This window comes from Octopus bimaculoides, chromosome 6 (assembly GCF_046866305.1).
Source record: "Octopus bimaculoides isolate indiv1 chromosome 6, ASM4686630v1, whole genome shotgun sequence".
Taxonomy (NCBI): Eukaryota; Metazoa; Mollusca; class Cephalopoda; order Octopoda; family Octopodidae; genus Octopus; species Octopus bimaculoides.
This window is the reverse complement of record NC_142933.1, coordinates 78610155-78631176: the sequence shown is the minus strand read 5'-3', so window position 1 is coordinate 78631176 and position 21022 is coordinate 78610155. Positions and strand designations below refer to the sequence as shown.

At 32.8% G+C, this 21022-nt stretch overlaps 1 protein-coding gene across 6 annotated transcripts in view; it reads left to right on the top strand.

Annotated features, from left to right (window-relative positions):
• LOC106882913 (uncharacterized) overlaps nucleotides 1-21022 on the top strand; it is a 168870-nt gene that overhangs the window by 66719 nt on the left and 81129 nt on the right. For 3 of the 6 annotated variants that reach the window (XM_052968694.2, XM_052968696.2, XM_052968695.2), the window contains exon 2: nucleotides 1636-1761. The exons of the other annotated variants lie outside the window; for them this stretch is intronic. In XM_052968694.2, coding sequence (XP_052824654.1) covers nucleotides 1737-1761 — 25 coding nt within the window. In that variant the 5' untranslated portion in view covers nucleotides 1636-1736. The remainder of the gene's footprint in view (nucleotides 1-1635; nucleotides 1762-21022) is intronic. 6 annotated transcript variants of the gene reach the window in all.

Here is a 21022-nt window from a genome sequence, read left to right as displayed (position 1 = left end):
CTTCCTAACACCAATCACTCTACAACATGTATTTGGTGTATTTTATCATTGTAGAAGCATGAGAGAAAGAAAGAAGTTTACCTTGTCCACTCTAAGAGTAAATAGTCCTCTCTACTATTGTTTCTGTCTTTTCAAGGCAAATGCAACAAAAATACTAGATAGAAAATTGCAAAAACTTTGATGGGGGGAAGCTGTTAAAGGTGGCTGATGAGCAGAAAGCGTGAGTGATTGATAGCAGCAGAGATCAATGATATTAAGTGAAAGTGATAGAATTGTATGGGGTGAGGAAGGAGAAAAAGGGTGATGGAGAGTGCCATTCCTCCATAGGTGGGTGGCAAACAGCGAATAGGAGAGTGAGTTATAAATGAGAAGGTAGTGAGAAGTAACTTAACCCTTTAGTGTTCACATTATTCTGCCATAATTAATGCTTTTTTATCCACATTGTTTTGAACTAATCATGCATTATCTTGTAGCTATGAGATTTTGATGAGGTAGCTGTTAATCTTTAAAATGTTATTGTAGGGTTGGTGTGAAAGATTAGATCTGGTCAGTTTGAACATAGAATAGGCAGAATACTTTTGGCCGGATATGGCCGGTTTAAATGCTAAAGGGTTAACAGGAATATAATGGGTGACAGACCCAACACAGATCTGTTATACATCCTTACTCCACCAGAAGACAGTAAATTCAGAGTAGTTAATAACATTTGTTGTGGCTTCATGAATGTTTCAAGACTGTGGATTTACTGTTAGTTGTACTTCACCTTTTACTAATCTAGTCCTTCAAATAGTTTATTGCGTAATTTATTCTGTGGTGTTGATTTCATTGACATATTTTCAATTTCACTACTTCAAATTTAAGAAGTACCTTAGTTCTAAAATGATTTATACTCCCTCATTCTTTCTCTCTCTCTCTTCCTCCTTTCTCTCTCTCTTTCCCTTTTACCCACTACTTCTTCCATTGTGTTTCTTTACTCTTTAGTTCTCTCTTCTTACAGCCTATGTCTCTTATCACTCATTCTTCTTACTCCCTATCCCCCTCACTTTATCTCTCTTACTATTTATATCTTTACTCTTTGTCTTTCTCTCAATCTTACTGTTTATATTTCTCTCTCTCCCTTCTGCTCTTCTTTCTCTCCTTTTTACTCATCTGTTCCTCCTTCATATAAATGGATCAGATATAATTAGTTACATTCAGTAACTTTAATACAGATTTTAAAATATCAATCTCTCAGATATATTCTGTAAATATCTTTCTCTTTCTTTCTTTCATCCTTAAGTGCTAATTAACTGTGAAACATGTTATGATACACAACCAGGTTTAATGTAGCCATAATACTTTTGCAAATACATTTTTAAAAACTCAGCAAGACAAATAAAACAGAATTTCTCCTATTTTTAATTAAAAACCAAACACTATTTAAAACATATACAAAAAAGAAATCTACCCATCCACCCATTCACCTTACATATGATGAAATATAAAAAAATCACTTCGTATTAAGCAAAATTTTTTCACTATTCCCTCCCTACAAAATAATGGGAAGATAGTAGTAAAAGCATGAAGTATTTTTAGTTATATGAACTTACATTGCTTAATTATTTTTCCATAATGAATTCACTTGTATTTTTTTAGGTTATTTTATTCCATATCACCTCAGGGAATAAGTTGGGAGCAAGTTCTACATCTATCCTTTGAAGCAGCTCAAGGAATAATTTAAGTACACTAAATGTCTCATGAACATGTACTTTACAAACAAGGGTAAGATTGCTAAGGAATATTTTTTTCTGTCCCTAGGCCCATCAAAGTTAATTATGTGTAGATTTCAAAACCTGAGTATTTTATACACACACATTCATACACATACATGCAGATATATACATACTTATGTACACATGCACATACACACCCATACACAAACAATGGAAAGTAGTTCTGACAAAATCGTAGAGGTGCTGGAACAGAGGCAAATGTGTGTTGTGTACAAGAGGTACCATGTGCCTCAGCCAGATTCTTCATGGGCAAAGAGCACAAGTAGAAATTCTTTTGGGCATATAACAGTGCCTGGGGTTAGTGGTAGGTAGAATAGGCATTTTGTTGGTTGAGAAATGGATAAAGCAATTGAACTAGTCAGAGTACATGACCCTGTACCTAAGATGACAGCAATAGTTTTTTTTTATGTATATGTTTTACAATTAGGATTGATAGAAGAGCAAAAGAACTGTTTCTATGACACCCTATTGCAAACTGGCCTGGTAACAAATGACAGTGATCTTGTCATAGTGACTTTAATAGACATGTTGGACAACACTATGATGGCTGCTCCATCATGCATGGAATCTGTTGATGCAACACAAGGAATGAAATAGGATCTGTCACAAACTAACGCTAACTCCAGTAAATTAGCTTGCCACCAAACAAGCAAATGTGCAAGCCTGAGTGATTCCATACTCACTTGGAAACGGGCTAAGTGACCAGATGTATATACCAAGTCCTTTCCTAATGAACAATACTTATCATTCATTTACTTTGAGAGGACATTACACACGGTGTGTAATGTGGAAATTGCTAAGAAAGCTAGGAGTAGATGAATGACTTGTGAAAGTCATGCAAGCCATTTTGAAAGATGCCATCAGTAAAGTGAAAGTAAGCAATGAATACTGGTTGTCTATAGTGAGCCCTGCATGCCAATGACCTAAATCTCATTGCTGAATCCTCTGAGAAGAACATGGATGCAAGAGCCTATAATCAAGAAGTCTAAAACCTATCAAAACTTTTAGTTAACAGAAAAGGAGACAGGTTCCTAGTTCCATCAAGTATATGATTATGTTCTATATACAGAAAAGGAATTGTTTGAAATTTCTTGTGTACCAAATGTAAGCTGTGGGTGCATAAAAGATGCAGTAGCAAGCAGGTTGACAGAGTAGAAATATTTTGTATGTAGTAAATACATGGTAGTAGTTAGCACTATAAGAGTTCAGATGGCTCCCAAGAAGTAAATAGTTTTTGTTACTTAGGTGATCTAATCAGCAGTAGATGTGTTGCAAATGCATAGTAGCTGTAGTAATGATAAGGTGGGAAAAATTCCAGGTTGCTATTTTATCAGCAACACAAGGACTTTCCTGCCAAATGAAGAGTAGCTTATATGATTCTTGTGTTCAAAGTGTGATGCTGAATGGTAATAAAACATGGGCATTGAATATGAAGGATGTACGAAAGATTGGGAAGAAAAGAATGAAGTGAGCATGTTCTACTGGATGAAAAGTGATGTGCATGAATGGCAGTACAAATAAGTTGGGAGTAAAAGACTGAGTATAAGTAGAACCAGATGCAATGTGCAATACTGTGGACTGTGTTGGTACTAATTTGTTTGTGGGATGACAATTGAGTAAAAAGGTCAAATACTCTGAATGTAAGGAACTTGTAGAAGAAAAAGGCCGAAGAGATATAAAAGCTAATCTAAATGGGATGAGCCTCACAAAGGAAATAAAGGGCTACAAGAAACGGTAAACTGTTGTGCTAAAGAAACTTTGTTAAATCCATGTAAACAGAAAAGCAGACATAAAATGATGATACGTCCTCCTAAACATACATTCATACTTACATGCACATAAACACACAGACAGACATATATGCATATACATACTCAAAACAAAGAAAAAATAAGTAAGCTATTTGAGATTATGGAATCTGTTTTAGAATCAATTTTGCCACCAATAATATGATACTTTTATTTTAATATATTCATTTTATTAAATTATTTTTATTTTTAACCCAATACATTTGCTCTGTAGTACTAATGTGTGTGTGTGTATGCATGTATAAGTGTAATAATATATTGTTATATCTGAGAACTGGAATTAATTACCTAGAGTATTGTTTCTCATTAGTCGATAATTACAAATACATATGAACATATACATACGCATTTTCACACATGCATACTACAAGTAATTCATATGCAAACACACATTTTCGCACATGCTTGTTTTATAATCATATGTGTACTCACTGTCTTGCACATAACACACATTTGTTTTCTTGTGCACACTGAAACTAACACTCAGACTAATATAGATCTTCTCATTTAGCTAGCTACACCTACTTACCTCTAATTTCACCTCTCTCTTTCTATCTCTCTAACACTTTTTCTGATCCCCTCTTCTCAGAATATCATACCCTATGGAATTCACTCTCTGCCTGTGTTTTTCCTGCTGATGTTGATTTATAGATTTTTAAGCTGAATTCAAATGTATTAATTTCTCCAATCTTGGAAGGCTTGTAAAAGGCAATGCCAACTTCTCCTTCCACCTTGCTAAATCATTAAAAAATCGGTTATATAAATGTGCACATTTGAACATGCATAGACACACAAATTTACTGAACAAATCACAGTTGAAAAATACTCTGGAATTTATAAAGAAAGAACAGTTCTTGCACAAGCTAGGTCAATTGTTATCAATTCTTCCCATAATTTTCAATTGCTTTGTTTTAAAATTTTGTAATGTCATAATCCTATGCATAGATATTAGTCAGCTAGCTTTTTATTCTCTTATTGGCCACTAGCTATCAGATTGACTCCAGCAGCTGTACTTGACAGTCAGTTTATTAATAATTCTATGATACCTTTGGCAAAGCCCATGCTTTTTGCTGCATGACACCTGATGAGAACTGATAGTTTGAAACCAGTAGTCTTTGCTGACAGTTTGGGGCAATAACCTGTTTGGAGCAATAACCTCTGATAAATTCTCTTGAACATATAAATATACTTTCATATGTTGAATGAATGCAATTGAACGTGCCAGTAGGTGTATTAGTTGGGGAGAGAGAAAGAGATGCGTAGGCAGAAATGTGATTTCTGTTGTTTATATTTGCTTGGAAATACTGTTGTAAGTTATAATGTTCTTTTAGTTGAACTCCATTTTAAAATCTAGATGTTGATTTTGTTTTAATTATTTAGATTTACTCATTTCATGAAAGGTACGTTTTTATTAGCTTAGTTTTGCAAACTGAATTCTATAAGGTTAATGATTTTCCCTCATATTTATTCCTTCCAGTTACTCTGCAGTATTGGGATGAAAACCAAGTGTTCTTTCCTAGATAAAGTTATGGCTGCATTAAGATTCACAAATTACATGTCTCAGTTATTAAATATCATAGTAATAATATACAGACAATGAGTTGCAAATGAGCTGATATCTACAAATTCTCATTTTCTAATAACTAACTCTATAAGTTGTGAAGTCTATTTATTTTATTTTAGATCCATTAAATTTCTACATTGTGCTATATCTCTTAGAAAAATATATAAGCTTGTTTATACAACCCTTTCTTTTTCTTTTTTTTTCCTCCATATATCTCAGTTCTTGCCCAAGATTTCATCCCAAACATTTCCATTATTCACAATTTTTTCTTTTTTTTTAAGTATTTTCTGAAACCTATCTTAATTCTTTTGATAACATCCTGCATGCAATCATCCCCACTCTTCTATTGGTTCTTTTCATACTAAATTGCTCATTTTAAAATGCTCATATATAAGTTTAAACTTTCTGCCATAATTGTATGCAAGAATGTTTAGATAAAATATATTCTAAACACCAGCTTTGAAAGAGAAATAATTGCAAAAGTTAATTATTTGGCTAAATGCCTCTAAATTCTTGATTATTTTCAAAATCAGTGGAAATACATTGGGAGTGTTATTTCATTACAAAAGGGTTAGGCAACATTTCTACGCCTCTTCCTACTTTCCAATAAACATCATCCTATCATATTCTGTCAGTCAGAGAATTCATGGGAACAAGAGATCACCATCATCATTTAACATCCACTTTTCCATGCTTGCATGAAATTTAATGCAGCAGATTTTCAATGACTGGTTACCCTTCCTGTTGCTAATCCTTATCTATTTCCAACCAAGGTAATATACCCCCCATGGCCTGACGTGTTCTTTATGGAAGAGTGGAAACAAATAACAGTGCTTGTATGATGATGATGCTCATTTACACCTATGATGTCAAAACAAGGGCACACACACACACACACACACACACACACACATGTGCATATATACAGCAAGCTTCTTTCAGTTTCTGTCTCCCAACTCAAAAGGCTTTGGTTAGCCTGGGGTCATAGTAGAAGACACTTACCCAAGAGTACACGGTTGGGAAACAAGCTTCTTAACCATACAGCCACAGATATGCCAAACAATGTAAATTTATAATATTAATGACATGAAAATTCTTAATGTCATTCAAGCTTTTTTAATGTATAATTTTTGCTTATTTTTATTTATATATTATTTATGTATTGTGTGTGTTTATTTTTATATACCTCTATATTTTTTATATATTCGCTACTATTCACTACATGTCTATATAATTTTTATATATTCGCTACATGTCTATATAAAATTTTTCAGTTTGGGACTCTGGGATTACCAACAGATGTTGGATATTGTCTGAGGTTCAGTTTCAGGAATGAAGCAAATGACGACTATCTTTTCCTTTAAATTGAATGCTTTTCACCAGCTTTGGCCAAAGGAGAATTAAAGTTTACTACTTTTAGCTAAAGAAACACTTCTTAAAAGTACACCATGCTCCTGCATCTTATAGTGTTCAGCTTTGCCTCTCTATGGATTAAGCTATGGTCTTTGTCAGGGACATAACATAATCTCAGCAGTTACATATAAATTGCTGCTTTGTTGGTTAGTGGGCTTGCACCTTAACAATTTGACCAACTGCAAGTTTCCACATGCTCACAAGCAGATTTCCGACTCTGATATGTGAAATGCAAATTGTATGAAGCTTGTACTAAGAGTGTGATATTGCATGATAGTGAAACAGAGACCTTGAATGTGGATGGATGATTCATGGAAGCTGAAGTGAAATAAGGCAAGTATAACCCATCGAATGTGTAACATTAACATGCATGAAAGACAGAGCACAAGTAAGCTAAGAAAGTGGTTTTGGCCAATATTTTACAGGACTGACTATTATATTGGCATGTACATATCAGTGTTGGTTGAACAAAGTGTTGTGAACTGTCAGTGGAAGAGTCTTGCAGCTTTAAAAAAAAAAAAAAAAACAAGGAAAAGGAAACCAATTAGATCTTGAGAATCTGACCCATAGAAACCACATGGGGAAAATTGGGACATGCTGCAATCTACTAATGTAGTTCATATGTCCAGCTGTGCCAAAATGATAAATAAAGAATTGACTTTATGACAATGATGATAATTTATGTATGCAGTAAATAGAACTAGTAGTTGTAAAATTTGAATGTCTACAGTTTAAATATTCAGATTAACACACCATATACTTTTTAAAAAACAAACATTAAATTAATGGATACACTGATTTCTTCTATACTTTTATTTTCATAAAACTTGAACATTCTAAACTGCTTTCACCAAATACAGCACAGCTGTTATCTGATTTGAAATGTTGATGTTGTTTGAGGTGGTTTCTTTTTACTATTCGTTGATTTATGTAATCAACCATTTTATATTTAATTTTGTTATTATATTTCTCTGCTTAGGTAATTTCAACAAGGTTGTTGACAATGTTGGGTTACCTATTTATTACCTCCCTTCTCCCCTTGCTCTTTATTATACTTTTACAAGTGTCTGAAGTCATTTAGAATGGCAGCTGTTTTTCTCATCTTTACCCAATGCACTTCTCTCTCTCTTTTTATTTTTAGTTTTGTCTTTTCTTTCTTCCTGTTTCTTCACCTTCTTTATCCTTTTCCTTTCCTTATTAAAATCGCCTCCCTTCCCCATCTCAACTTTTCTTTATTCTCCATGTTATGTGTCTTGATTTACAGTGCAGATTTCTGCTCAAAGTAATCTTTATCTCTCTTTATGCTACTTGCTAGCTCTACCACCTCCACCACCACCACCACCACCACCACCACGGTTATTACTATACTATCACCTACCACAGCTGCCAATACTTCTGCCACTGTAGCTTCTGCCACTGCTGCTGGTTGCTTGCCTCAACTGTCTGTCCATTGATTTCTATAATTTCACCTGAGTCATTACTGGATGTTCGGATGACAATAATCATAGGCTCTTCTATCTAAAAGCTTAACTTGAATGGCTTAAATCCCTCATTCAGTGATTCTCTTGCTCTCTTTCCCAACTCATACATATTCTGTTTCTCACTTTCCTCATTGCTATGTAAAATTGATTAAATTGGATACTTGGAATAAGGATGAGGATTTTGTTATCATAGCCAGATAAAATTGTTGTTCTTGTTGTTACTGGTTATCTTTCATTAAGCAAACTTTTTTTTTCCTCTCTTTTTGAAATTTTGATTTTATTTATTTAATTTTTTTTTTTTTCTAAATATTCATCTTGTTGTTTGAAGAATTAAAATTAACTGAACTATTCTACAAATCTACTGACAAAGGTTTTGATTTGCTGAATCTCTTTGGTTGGTTTTTCAATGAAGATTAAAGAAACGAATTTAAAAAATAAAAAAAAATTTTTTCATTTATTTATTTATTTGTTTTTAAATCCATAATTCTGTAATCTTTGAATATTTTAAGTTTTGTCATGTTAATTTAAACAAAGAACCAACAATATGATTTTCTTTTTGTTTGTTTGTTTTTTTTTTCATCTTCCATTAATGATTATTCACTTCACATCTTATCAAATTGTGTTGTTCTCAGTAACATTTAGATGTCAGACTATGAATGAATAATATTAACCATTTTCTCTTATGCCATATTTTTTTATTTTGCTGTTTGCTTGCACGTATGTATTCTCACATATCCTCACTACACACATGTGCATGTACACACTCTCTTACCACACCCCACTCTTATTAAACAGTCACTCTCATCACATGTACATGCACACACAACACACACATATGATTTACATCCACACACTCCTCATTCTTACAATAAGTATACCCTTTCATCATAAGTACATACTTTCACTACACGTACATACTTTCACAGTATGTACATCATCTCACGACACAGTCTCTCCACACATGTACATTATTTCACCATACACATACACTACCTCACCACACGCATACATTATCTCGCCACACGCATACATTATCTCGCCACACGCATACATTATCTCGCCACACGCATACATTATCTCGCCACACGCATACATTATCTCGCCACACGCATACACCATGCCACCACACACTTATACCATGTCACCACACACAGTCTTCCTACACACATACAATCTTCCTACACACGTACACAGTCTTCCCACACACATACACAGTCTCCCCACACACGTACACAGTCTCCCCACACACGTACACAGTCTCCCCACACACGTACACAGTCTCCCCACACACGTACACAGTCACCCCACACACGTACACAGTCTCCCCACACACGTACACAGTCTCCCCACACACGTACACAGTCTCCCCACACACGTACACAGTCTCCCCACACACGTACACAGTCTTCCCACACACGTACAGTCTCCCCACACACGTACAGTCTCCCCACACACGTACACAGTCTTCCCACACACGTACACAGTCTCCCCACACACGTACACAGTCTCCCCACACACATACACAGTCTCCCCACACACGTACATTGCTTCACCACATGCATACTCATTCTTACTACATGTACTCACTCTCACCACATGTTATCACTCTCGCCATGCACATATTCATTCTCACCATGCACTAGCATACATACCCTCACCATACACACATAACACTCTTAGGGCATCTGGGAGGAATTTTATTTGGAGGCACAGAGTTTCTTTGTAGGTCGGAGGACTTCTCCTTTGTGAAAGCTATGTATGAAAACATTTTCTGAGGTCTTGGGAGTTTTGAATACGCTGTTCCACTGCCCCACCTTGATATGGTTTTAAACTTTTCATACTACTACATATTTATTGCACACATTTAACCTATGCATCCGCATGCTGCTTATCACATGTAAGTAAGACCCTAGTTAAAATATGATTTTATTTAGTGCAAACAATGTGTGTGTGTGTGTGTGTGTGTGTGTGTGTATATATATATACTCTTTTACTCTCTTACTTGTTTCAGTCTTTTGACTATGGCCATACTGGAGCACCGCCTTTAGTCAAGCAAATCGACCCCAGGACTTATTCTTTAAAAGCCTAGTACTTATTCTGTCGGTCTCTTTTGCCGAACCGCTAAGTTCCAAATCCACTCACAAGGCTTTGGTCGGCCTAAGGCTATAGTAGAAGACACTTGCCCAAGATGCCATGCAGTGGGACTGAACCTGGGACCATGTGGTTGGTAAGCAAGCTACTTACCACACAGCCACTCCTACACCTATATATAAAATAAAGAAATGTATTGAAACCAGTCAGTTGTATGAAGCAGACAAGGAAACAAAATACAACAAAGCCCACTGGATAATATTATTGTATCAAGTAACATTTAGATTTTAATTGCTTTCCTTCTGATTACCATCATAACTCTGTGTCACAACTCTGTGAAGAGACATCAAGCCTACAGCCTTGAAGTTTTATACTTTATTATATACATCTAAATGGAAAGAATAAGTTGAAAGCAAGATGATGGCAAATTGATTAGGTGTTAGAATTTGTAGAAGCTAAATATAAATTTCTTTTCATTAAATATTTGGGACATTTTTTTACCCATCATGACAACTTTCTCTTTCTAATATTTTTTCTCCATCCCTAAAATACACATGCATTTTCCTCTCTTACGCCTTTGTTTTCTTCATTTTTATCTTACTCTCTCATTCTTTTTCTCACTTTAATCTATGTAAGATAGTATTCAGTTGCTTTTTGAAAAGGAAAGAAAAAAAAAAACTGATTCTTTCAATGAAAGGAAATATTTGTGCAAAAGCTTTGCCTATGGCAGCACCAATTACATCTGTGTTAATGCTTTAAAGTTTCATTTTCAATTGCATTCATGAAAAGCATTTTCTAGTAAAAATCTCAGAGAAATTTTTTAAATGCCTGGGTATTATAATCAGAGTACAGCTGAATATGTTCCCACCTTTTGACTTTGGTGCTCAATAATACTTTACCAATTTTATTTTTGAATATCTTCATATGTTAGAATATTTAGGCTTCTTCAAGTATATAATTTTATTCCATATAAGTCCCATATGCTTTGATATTTATTTTTCTGAAGTTTTTTTTTTTGTTTTCATTTTACTTTGTAAGATATATGTCCTATATAATTTTCTTTGTTCCTTTTATATTTTTTCAATAAAAGAGAAAAAAAGATGCATTAAGTAAAGAGACATTGGTAGAACTAAGCTATTAAGGCATGAAAATTGGATGTAAATTTAAGGTTTCAGTCTAGTGTATGATCACTTTATAACTTGAACACCTTATCAGCAATATTTTATACATACGTATGTGTATATGTATAAAATATTTAATAAGGCATGCAAAAATATTTTTGCATCATGTAAAAATACCTTTCTGGGTCTCCCCCCTCCCTCTTTTTCTCTCATACACACACACACACACTCAACCGTATTTAAGAAATTTGCTTCCCAGCCACATAGTTATTAGTTTAGTCCTATTGTGTAGCACTTAGGTAAGTGTTTTCTACAATAGCTCCAGGCCAATCAAAGCCTTCTGAGTGAATTTAGTCACCAGTAACTGAAAGAAACCCATCATATATAATATAATAGTATGTGTATGTGTGTGTGCTTCTGTGATTGTTTATATGTTGTGCTTCTCCAAAAATTGTGAGCTACACACTTTGATGTCAGTTTTCCTATCAACAAATTATCTGTTAACTTTGTGCCATCAAAACTTGTGAAATAAAAGACTCCTTACTTGAAAAACAGGCATGGCTAAAAGACACAGAGGACATCTAGCTATGAAACAGTGGCTCAATGATATACTCATTCATCTAACCCATACTAGCATGGCAAAAAGCAGACATAAAAATTAACAAATGTATATGCACACACACACACACACACACACACACATCATAATCATAATCATAATTTTTACTTATACTGACATGGATGTGTGTGTGTATGTATATGGAATCTTATCCATATGCAATGAATCTGACTGATTTTTTTTTTTTTTTTTTTTTTTTTTTTTGACGGCTTGAGATGAAAGCCAGACTAGCTTCAGCATTTCAATCTTATCAGGAGTCACCTCTTTCTCCCTCTAGATGCTAAAATATAGCTATAGAAAGTTATGTATTAAATTTCAAGCAAACGTGTGCCTAGGGACAACTCATTTGCATAACAGTAAAGGGTTAATAGTTCAACATAAATTATTAGGGTACAAATACAGTAAGGGTTATAGATAAATAAATATACTACTTCATTGTATACACTTAAACAAGAAATATTAGTATTCGATATGAACAAGGGGAGGAAAAGAGAGAAAGTGTGTGTGTGTGTGATTGTTCTCTCATCATAAATTGTTAGTTTTATTTTACTGATGTTCACACACTGAAGAAAATTTACTAACATATGCCTTACACTTTATTCAAAATGTAATCTTCTGAAATGTGACTTTATTTTGGTTTCTAAAATGTCCTAGTTAATTTACTTCTATTTTATATACATCGTTGTATTCTTGTAGTTGAAGGGAGATTGATTGTACATGGCTGGACAGGTTGGACCTCAGTTAGAACTTGCATTGCTGCAAGTTCATTCACATACTGTTTCGTTTACTTATTCTCTTCAGAAATCTATTGGAAATCAATAGGTTTACTTCATACTTTCTATAACAAGCACAATGTTTATATTCACTAATTAATCATATTACTTTGTAGTTTTCAGTTTATTCATAGGTGCAAGATTATTATAATAAATTTTTGACTGAAGAATGTCATTATAGATTACTTTAATACTTATCAGTCCTGAATTGAAGAGAAGCTCAATGTATTTGTTACTTATAATTCTATTCAGGGAATGCTTCTCACAGTCTATATTAATTACAAAATGATTATCACTGTGTACATTAATGAAATTTGTAGTTAAGGAAATTAATTGTATTCAAACCCAAACTACCCATCATCTGTTTGCTTATATATATTGACGTATTTACCTGTTCATATATCCCTGTCTACTTATCTATCTATCTAGTTCTGTTAAATGCTATTTTATGACAGTGAGCTGGCTAAATGTTGATGAGTGGCTCATGAAAGCTATGAAAATCATGTAGAGAGGGACTAAAACCAGAATTAAGATAATACACTGAGTGACATATTTCAATCCACTTCCTGTCTTCTAAATCCTGGAAACCATTATAAAGAAGTTAAAGATTAAACTCCTGTAGATGCTTCTGTATGCAAACAACTCGGTTGTCATTGTAGGATTTGTGTGGGTGTTATGAAAGCAGTTTGATCTGCTTTCATAACTGTGAAGGTTCTGAAAATGATTACTGTGTAGGTGGTGGAGGAACAGGTGGGGGCGAGGGCATCATAGACCAAATGGTTTCAGGAAAATGGTTGTGATTAGCATATAAAGATTAGACAGGAACTCAATACATTGTCAGTCCAATCAGTGGTTGTGTAAAAGATGTAATTAGATTTCAAGCAAACTCTATTAAGAGTAAAATGTTTGCTGTGCTACATGCACTTTTGAAATACAAGCAATAACACACTGTAGACCATGTACTTTTAAAATGTCTTTTTGGAAAAAGTAGTAGATTAGATCTGTTACCTAGGTGATAATTTTTCATGGTACAATTAATGAAAAGTTATTGTATGATTCATAAAGTAATTGGGAAAATTTCTTTTGTTAGTAACAAATGGATTCTATTTCCATAGGTGAGTCAGGTAATGAAGAAGATGTTAAAATTGTACAATCAGCAAAACTTGGATAGTAAAGTTACATTGCATTTAAGGACAAAGTAAAATTTGATCCTTAAATCTAGTATGTAAACTGTTCATATCTGACCCAAATATTCTGCCTCTTTTATGCTCAAACTGGCCAGATCTGACTTCTCAAACAATCACATTCAAGCTCCAAGATAATGCATGATTTGATTCAAAACAATGGGAATAAGCAAGCATTACATTTGACGAGAGAAGAGCTTCATCACTTAAAAACATTTTGTGTACTAAAACATTACTTAATGTATTATATTATTTTCAAAAAGTCTTATGAAGTGGTTAAAGAGAAAAATCTTTGAGTCACTCAGATGGTCATGGAGCTTTAATATTCAAGCCAGTTCAACCAATCCTAATGTTAAGAAAAGAAGGGTATATGATAGAATCGTATTATATGTTTAATAGTTTATTCTAAAGTTTTGTATTGCAGGACAGAACTTGAAATGTTATACTGTATGTAAGCAGGCATATATGCAGGCATGCATAGCTTGAAGCTTTACTAAATACAAGTGTTCTAGTTTTTGCTAAATAATGTTAGTTTGGACAGAAGAGTGCCATATACCAGAATGAAAGTTATTCATTGATAATGTTAAAAACAATGAATTGAGTTAGAAGCTAATTCTATGAAATATTAAGATGTTAATGAAATCATGAACATGTATTTTATTTGCAGTATGGTGTACTATATGTTTCAACTACATATATTTCAAACTAATCACAACCTGGACACAATAATGGTTATTTTATATCCTATGAGGGCCTGCAAGGAGGATTGCATCTGCCCCTTCCTCCAAACTTAGTAAAGAAAAAAAGCATGAGAGAATTTCTTTGATATGAAACATAGTTGTTTAGCTCCAGCTCAACTCTGATCAAGCAGATCCATGATCAAAGTACTCCAGCTCTGACCATTTCATCATAATTTCAAACAGTGTACCTAATACTATGTTACCCAGTGAAATCCTCAGTTTATTTATTTATTTGTTTTAAAATAGTGGGGTGTGGGAAATTGCTTTTTTTTTAACAGGTTAGATGATATAAAGATTTCCTTGTTTCCAAAACAGAAGTAGAAGAGTAAGACAGATTGTTGGTTATAAGTGTTTATTACCATCATCAAATCTGTGATCCAGTGAGAAAAATTACTTTGTGAAAAGGGTATGCAATACATATATTATGTGCTGGATGTCTTGAAGAATTATAGACTGTAATTTGACTCTTCATTTGTACCAGTCAGTAACTATGAGCTAGTAATGGTGCCAAAGCAATGCTACAAAATGTACGTTGCCACAGGCATTAAAAATGATTTTAATGTTGAAACCATATTAATAGTATTGGAATAAATCTCAAAATTTTTTTGACTTGGTTTTACATGTCCATTTTTTTCTGACATTGAATAATTGAAACATCTATACATTTCTTCAACAGACCGTTGCATTTTATGTAGGGATTGTTAGTTTTTATGTCCAATTAATGTTTCTAAAACTTCAGTCATCTGGATGAAGTGGTTATTGGTTATGTATATTATTATTATGGTGGGCTAGAATCTTTGGATTGTTAATGTTAAATGTCATTATCAATTGATATGTGTGTATATATGCTCATATGCACCTACACATAAAGTGGTTGATCAAAAGAAGGGCTTTCAACTATAGAAAGTATGCTAAAAAATTAAATGCACAAGTGAGACATGCTCCTTCAACATGTCTAGGAGGACATTAAATCTGAATAAGAACTGACTTGTAATGTGAAAATCCATCTAACCATGCCAGCATGAAAAGCATATGTAAAATTATGATGGATTTGTGTGTGTGTGTGTGTGTGTGTGTGTGTGTAACCTGTAAAAGCCAGTGGTACATCCCTTTTCTCCAGATCAAAGCAGTTTAAAAACATTGAGGGGAAAATTGATTAACCCAGCATAAGAATATGTAGGTAATTACCCTAATTTTAAAGGTGGCCAAAAAGCAGGATTGTTAAGGCATTGGGTAGAATGCCCTACAGTACTTGTTCTGATTCTCTTTCTGAGTTCAAATTCTACTGATATTTATTCTGCCTATCATCCTTTAGGAATCAATAAAAATAGGGGCCAACTTAGAGCATGGATTAGAACTGTTAGTCATTTGAGCAAGTTGCCTTGCAGTATCTTTTTGTGGCTCTCTTTGCATTTTGAAAGCATCACCTGCTATGAAGCTGGTGCTAAGCTGTATTGATCCCAATGCAGTTACCTTTCATTTAGATAATATTTGTGGTGTGAAGTGGAGAGGCTTTCGGGTATGGGCAACTGCTAATCTTGCTTAAAAAAAAAAAAAATTGCCTAGTCTATGCATAAAGATGCAGATTGAAGGTCAACCTTGACTGATAGAGGCCCCCTCCCCCCAACTAATTTTGTTAGTTAAAAACATATTATCATCACTTTTCTTATTTGTTCTAAACTATCATTAATACTTATAGATAATAGATAACTATGTTTTATAACTCAATGCATTATTTAAAAATAAAAGCATTACTTAGGTAATTAAAACAAGGCTCCTTCCAAAACATGAGCTCATGATCTCCTTATCTGACAGTAAAACACAAATAAATTTAATGGTCTACCAAACTGATAACCATATTTGGATATGCTGCCATGATCTCAATAGAAAGTAGTTGTCATTGTAAGATTTAGTTACGGAAATCTGTCTAGACAATGTAGGTTTTAAAATTTGTCATACACTGTCTATTTTTGTTGTTGCTTTGAAGAATTCCAGCTTTTTGAAAACAGGTTCTCATATCTTAATGTTACAGAAGGAGCAAATTTCTGCTCAGTAAAAAGCTACAACACTCATTCATCTCTTTCTCTGCCTCACCTCGCCTTCTTTAATTCATTTCAAACTTATATTTAGACTTTGAGTAAATAGATATTACATTTGACAGAGTAATCTGAATGCTAATTTTATTTAGAATCATGCATTATCTTGTAGTTGAGATTTTGATGATCTGGCTGTTTATTTTTAGAATGGCATTGTAGGGTAACTGTAAGAGGTTAGATCTAGTCAATTTGAATGTAAAACAGGTTGAATATTTGGGCCAGATATGGCTGGGTTAAGTAATGCTACTGATGGTAACAAATCCTGTGGTAGCTCTGTGCTTTTGAAGATGAGTGGAATGATAATCGACTTATTTGAAAACACAGGTATGGGTTAGTGACAGGATGCTAACATAAGGAGAGGGACATAAAACAAATGGATGAAGTTGAACTTTTGAAAGACTCTCAGATGAAAAATGTGTAAATGGACAAGCATGCTTTGTAGTAACATTATTCTACAAAATTAAAAAGAGATGATACTCAAAAAAGGTTTTGTTTCTGATAGAAAATTAAACTTTAGAAGTGCTTATTGTCATTGAAATATTTTAGCTTTTGTTTTTTTGTTTTTTTTTTTGCTAGAGCAGAATAATTGTTTTAAAGTTGAAAACTAGTCATATGAATAACATTCATTGATGAAACTATGATTAATGAAACCTTAATTAATTTATATTAGTCAATGATTGTTGTAAGAGCTTAGATTCTGCACTGGGACTTGAATTTAGGAATTATTGTTGAGATTTATATAGATTCTATAATATTTGGTGATGGTGCTGTTGGAGAAGGGTGTTTAGAGTTCTTTGATAGGAAAGAATTGTTTATTCAAAACAAAAGCAAAATGAGACCTTAGCTCTTTGTAATGTTGCAACAAGTTTTTTTTCTCTTTTTTCTTTTTTATAAATCATTATCGATATTGATTGTTATAGTGTACTAAATCTTTTTTTTTTCCACTGAATTCAAAAAATAAATCATTGCCAAAATAAGCAACCATTGATATTCATTGGAAAGGGTAGTGAAATCAGATTTTTATAGTTGGGCTATGAAAAAACAGTCAATATTAGATTTTAGGTTATATGAATACATTAAATTATCTTCTCAAAAGTCTTTTGTTTCCAATTAAAGAGACATGGAATATAGAAAGAGTGAAGCAACTTTGTAGTTTTATTTATTTATTTATTTATTTATTTTTTGACTGGTTCCAGACAGTTGCCTATTTATCATTGTTAAAAAGAAATCTTCAATGATCTATCATGGAAAGGTTAGTGTGAGGTCTTTTTTGGATTAGTAGTGATGATACAAGGGAAGTTTTTGTTTGGGACAAAGTTAAGATGATTAAAACTTTCTGGCAGTTGGAACTCAATTTTATAAATTAGTGTTGGATGCATTTTCCCAAAATTTTGTTAAAGATTTATTTGATAGAAAGAAAGTAATAGTAGTTGAAATAAATAAAATTTGAAGGTCAAATAAATGTGTGGAGTGTTGACTTGGAAATATGGTTTATCACATCAGTTTTCCATTTACTGGCAATTTTAGCAATTTCATCAATGCAAAAAAATTGCTGTCAATGAGCATAAGATTCAGTTGAAAGGCAGTCCTTGTTTGCAAAATCCTTCAAAATGTGGGAACACAATGTGAAGAATATTTTATAGATAAAGTATGTGGTGTCTTTTTACTTTCTTGTCATTACATGTACACAGTAGTAAAGAAGTTATCACTTCTCCATTCTGAACCAATTTGTGATGATATTGTAATACTTTTTATATTAATAAATTTCACTTTCAATAAACGCTCCATCTTAAACAGCTAAAATTAGTAAAGAAAGGTAGAATTGATGAAAAAATAAATTAGTATATGCACTACAGAAAGTAATAGAAGATGGCATTTATTAAATGGTACACAATCAAATATTAATGACATAAGAATGCCATAAATGAATACTGGTTGATTAATTTATATTAAAATATTGACTGAAAGTTACTTTACAGGTATAGATTAGCAAGAATATGAATAAACTCAAAATGACAATTATCTGGAAATCCTGTGTATTGTAGGTTTTGGTCATAGTTGTGTAGTTAAGAAGCTTATTAATGAACTGCATAGTTTCAGGTTCATGTTCACTGCACAGCACCTTGGACAAATGTCTTCTACTATAGCCTTGGACCAACCAAAGTTTCGAGTGAATATGTTTGAAGACACGAGCCTATTGTATGCATGTGTGTTGAAAGAAGCCCATTGTATTTATGTATGATTACATTAATGCTTCTCCAAAAATTGCTCAGTTGTGTGCAGTGACATTATTGTCAAATCTCGTGCCATTTGATTGTCCACTGACTTTTCACCTTTGAAGACATGTGGAATAATATATCCCTTACTTGAAAAACAGGTAAAGATTAGTGACAAGAAGGGTATCTAGTTGTAAAATAATGCCTTAATGACAATTTATCTAAGCTGTACTAGCATTAGTAAAAAAAATGGATGTAAAAAATGAGTGAACATTATTAAAACAGAATCATATCTAATAGTAATTTGGTAATTGGTTACTATTCATAATTTAACCATTGTATCTATTAAATACTTGTTTACTTATAAATGATGGCTTACTTGTTGCAACATTCCAAAGAGCTAAGGCCTCTGAGTTGGGAAATTTTAATAGTCAGAATAATAGTTGAGTACAAGTTTTGAGAATGGTTTAATATCAGAACTGCTTAGGCTTCTGAACTTATACTTAAAGCATTCAATGGGATGTATTTATAATACTTCAGTAATATCAGTAACTAACTATATTGACAGAATTAAAATAAAAGATGATATATTGAACTGGAATTTTAAGTTAACGCTGATAGTTTTTGAATGTTCTTTGGTACCGAGTAGTTGACATTCAACCATTAACAACTGACGAAAGAAAAGTTTTCTCTCAATCTCCATAATGCCATGCTGTTCATATCTCTCAACATTTTAATGTATCTAGTCCTGAATTACACAAGTGCTATTGTAACAAATTTTATTCATGCAACAAATTTTGCTTTTTAATATTTATAGACTCAAATCCATTTTCCTATCTATACATCTCACTGCAAATAAACAAGCATTTTTCTTTCTTTGAATTGCTATGAAAAATTCTATTCAGAATTTTTCTCAGTATAGTAGCAACGAACTCTAAAAAAAAATACTACTCATTTCCATCCTATACAAGTGATTTTCTACATTAAGACTTTATTCAAAAAGATATTTGTTTAAAAGAGAGAAAAAAAAATCCATGCCCATTTTGTTGTTGGACTATTTTACTTTCTATTTTTCTTTTCTGTAAATTTAAGATATTGGAATTTTCCTGGGACCTTTTAGTTATGCAATACTTTTTGATGCAATGTGAAAAAAAAAATGTTAACAGATTTATAGAATTTTAATGGCAGTGTGTTACAGCTTATGTAATATATTTTGAATTTTTGCACTTTGTGATTATATATTGACAAGGATTGAGCAAATGTTCCACTGTTCTATAAAAATAGATTTTAGTGTTTTTATGTTCAAGTTGATTTTATCTTTGATCATCCCAGCCTTTCATTAAGCCCCTGCATCATAATGTCTGATTACTTTCTTACAAGTTTTTCTTAGTTTACTTCCACCACAGGCTTTCTTCACTAGTGATTCACAGCAATTTCTTTTTTTTTTTTTTTTTACCCTGGTATATATCATATTTGAAATCATTTCGTAGCTATATAAAAGCCATTAACATTTTTGTGTTACTGATTAAAAAAATTGGTTCATAGACACTTAATGGTACTTAAAAAAAAATAGTCCACTTTTATATTCGTTTCTTTTTTCTTTTTATGTAGGAGCTTTTAAATGCAATTATTCATTGTATATAATAGTTCAGTCACCTTAATTTGTGCTAAAGCATAAGGATTTCAGAAAGCTTTCATTTAAAGTTGAGTAGATTTATAACACAGACGTAAGTGATTTAAAAAATTGCTTAATTGGCGTTCTCATTAGTTTTTTATTGAGGGTGAGGTTTATTAATTTTAGTGTTTATATTTAAGTTGAAGAGGTTTATCATAATTTTATGTAAGAACTTTTTTTTAATTAGGTTTCAGACACCAGCTTTAATATTGAAGAAGTTAGTTGTTTTTCTTATTGTCTTCGACTATTTTAAAAGCCAGTTCAGTCACACAGTGTATTTTATTACAATATATGGTAACAAAAGGATGAACATAAGGACCACATTTTTAGAGAAGATAGTTTGATGAGGTTAATTTCATTGCTATATTGAGTCTCTCTGTACTGTAGGCATTGAGATGTCACATTAAATTGGTTAACAAATTCATCTGTTGTTTTTCAAACAAATAACATCATTGAGTAATCGTCCTCT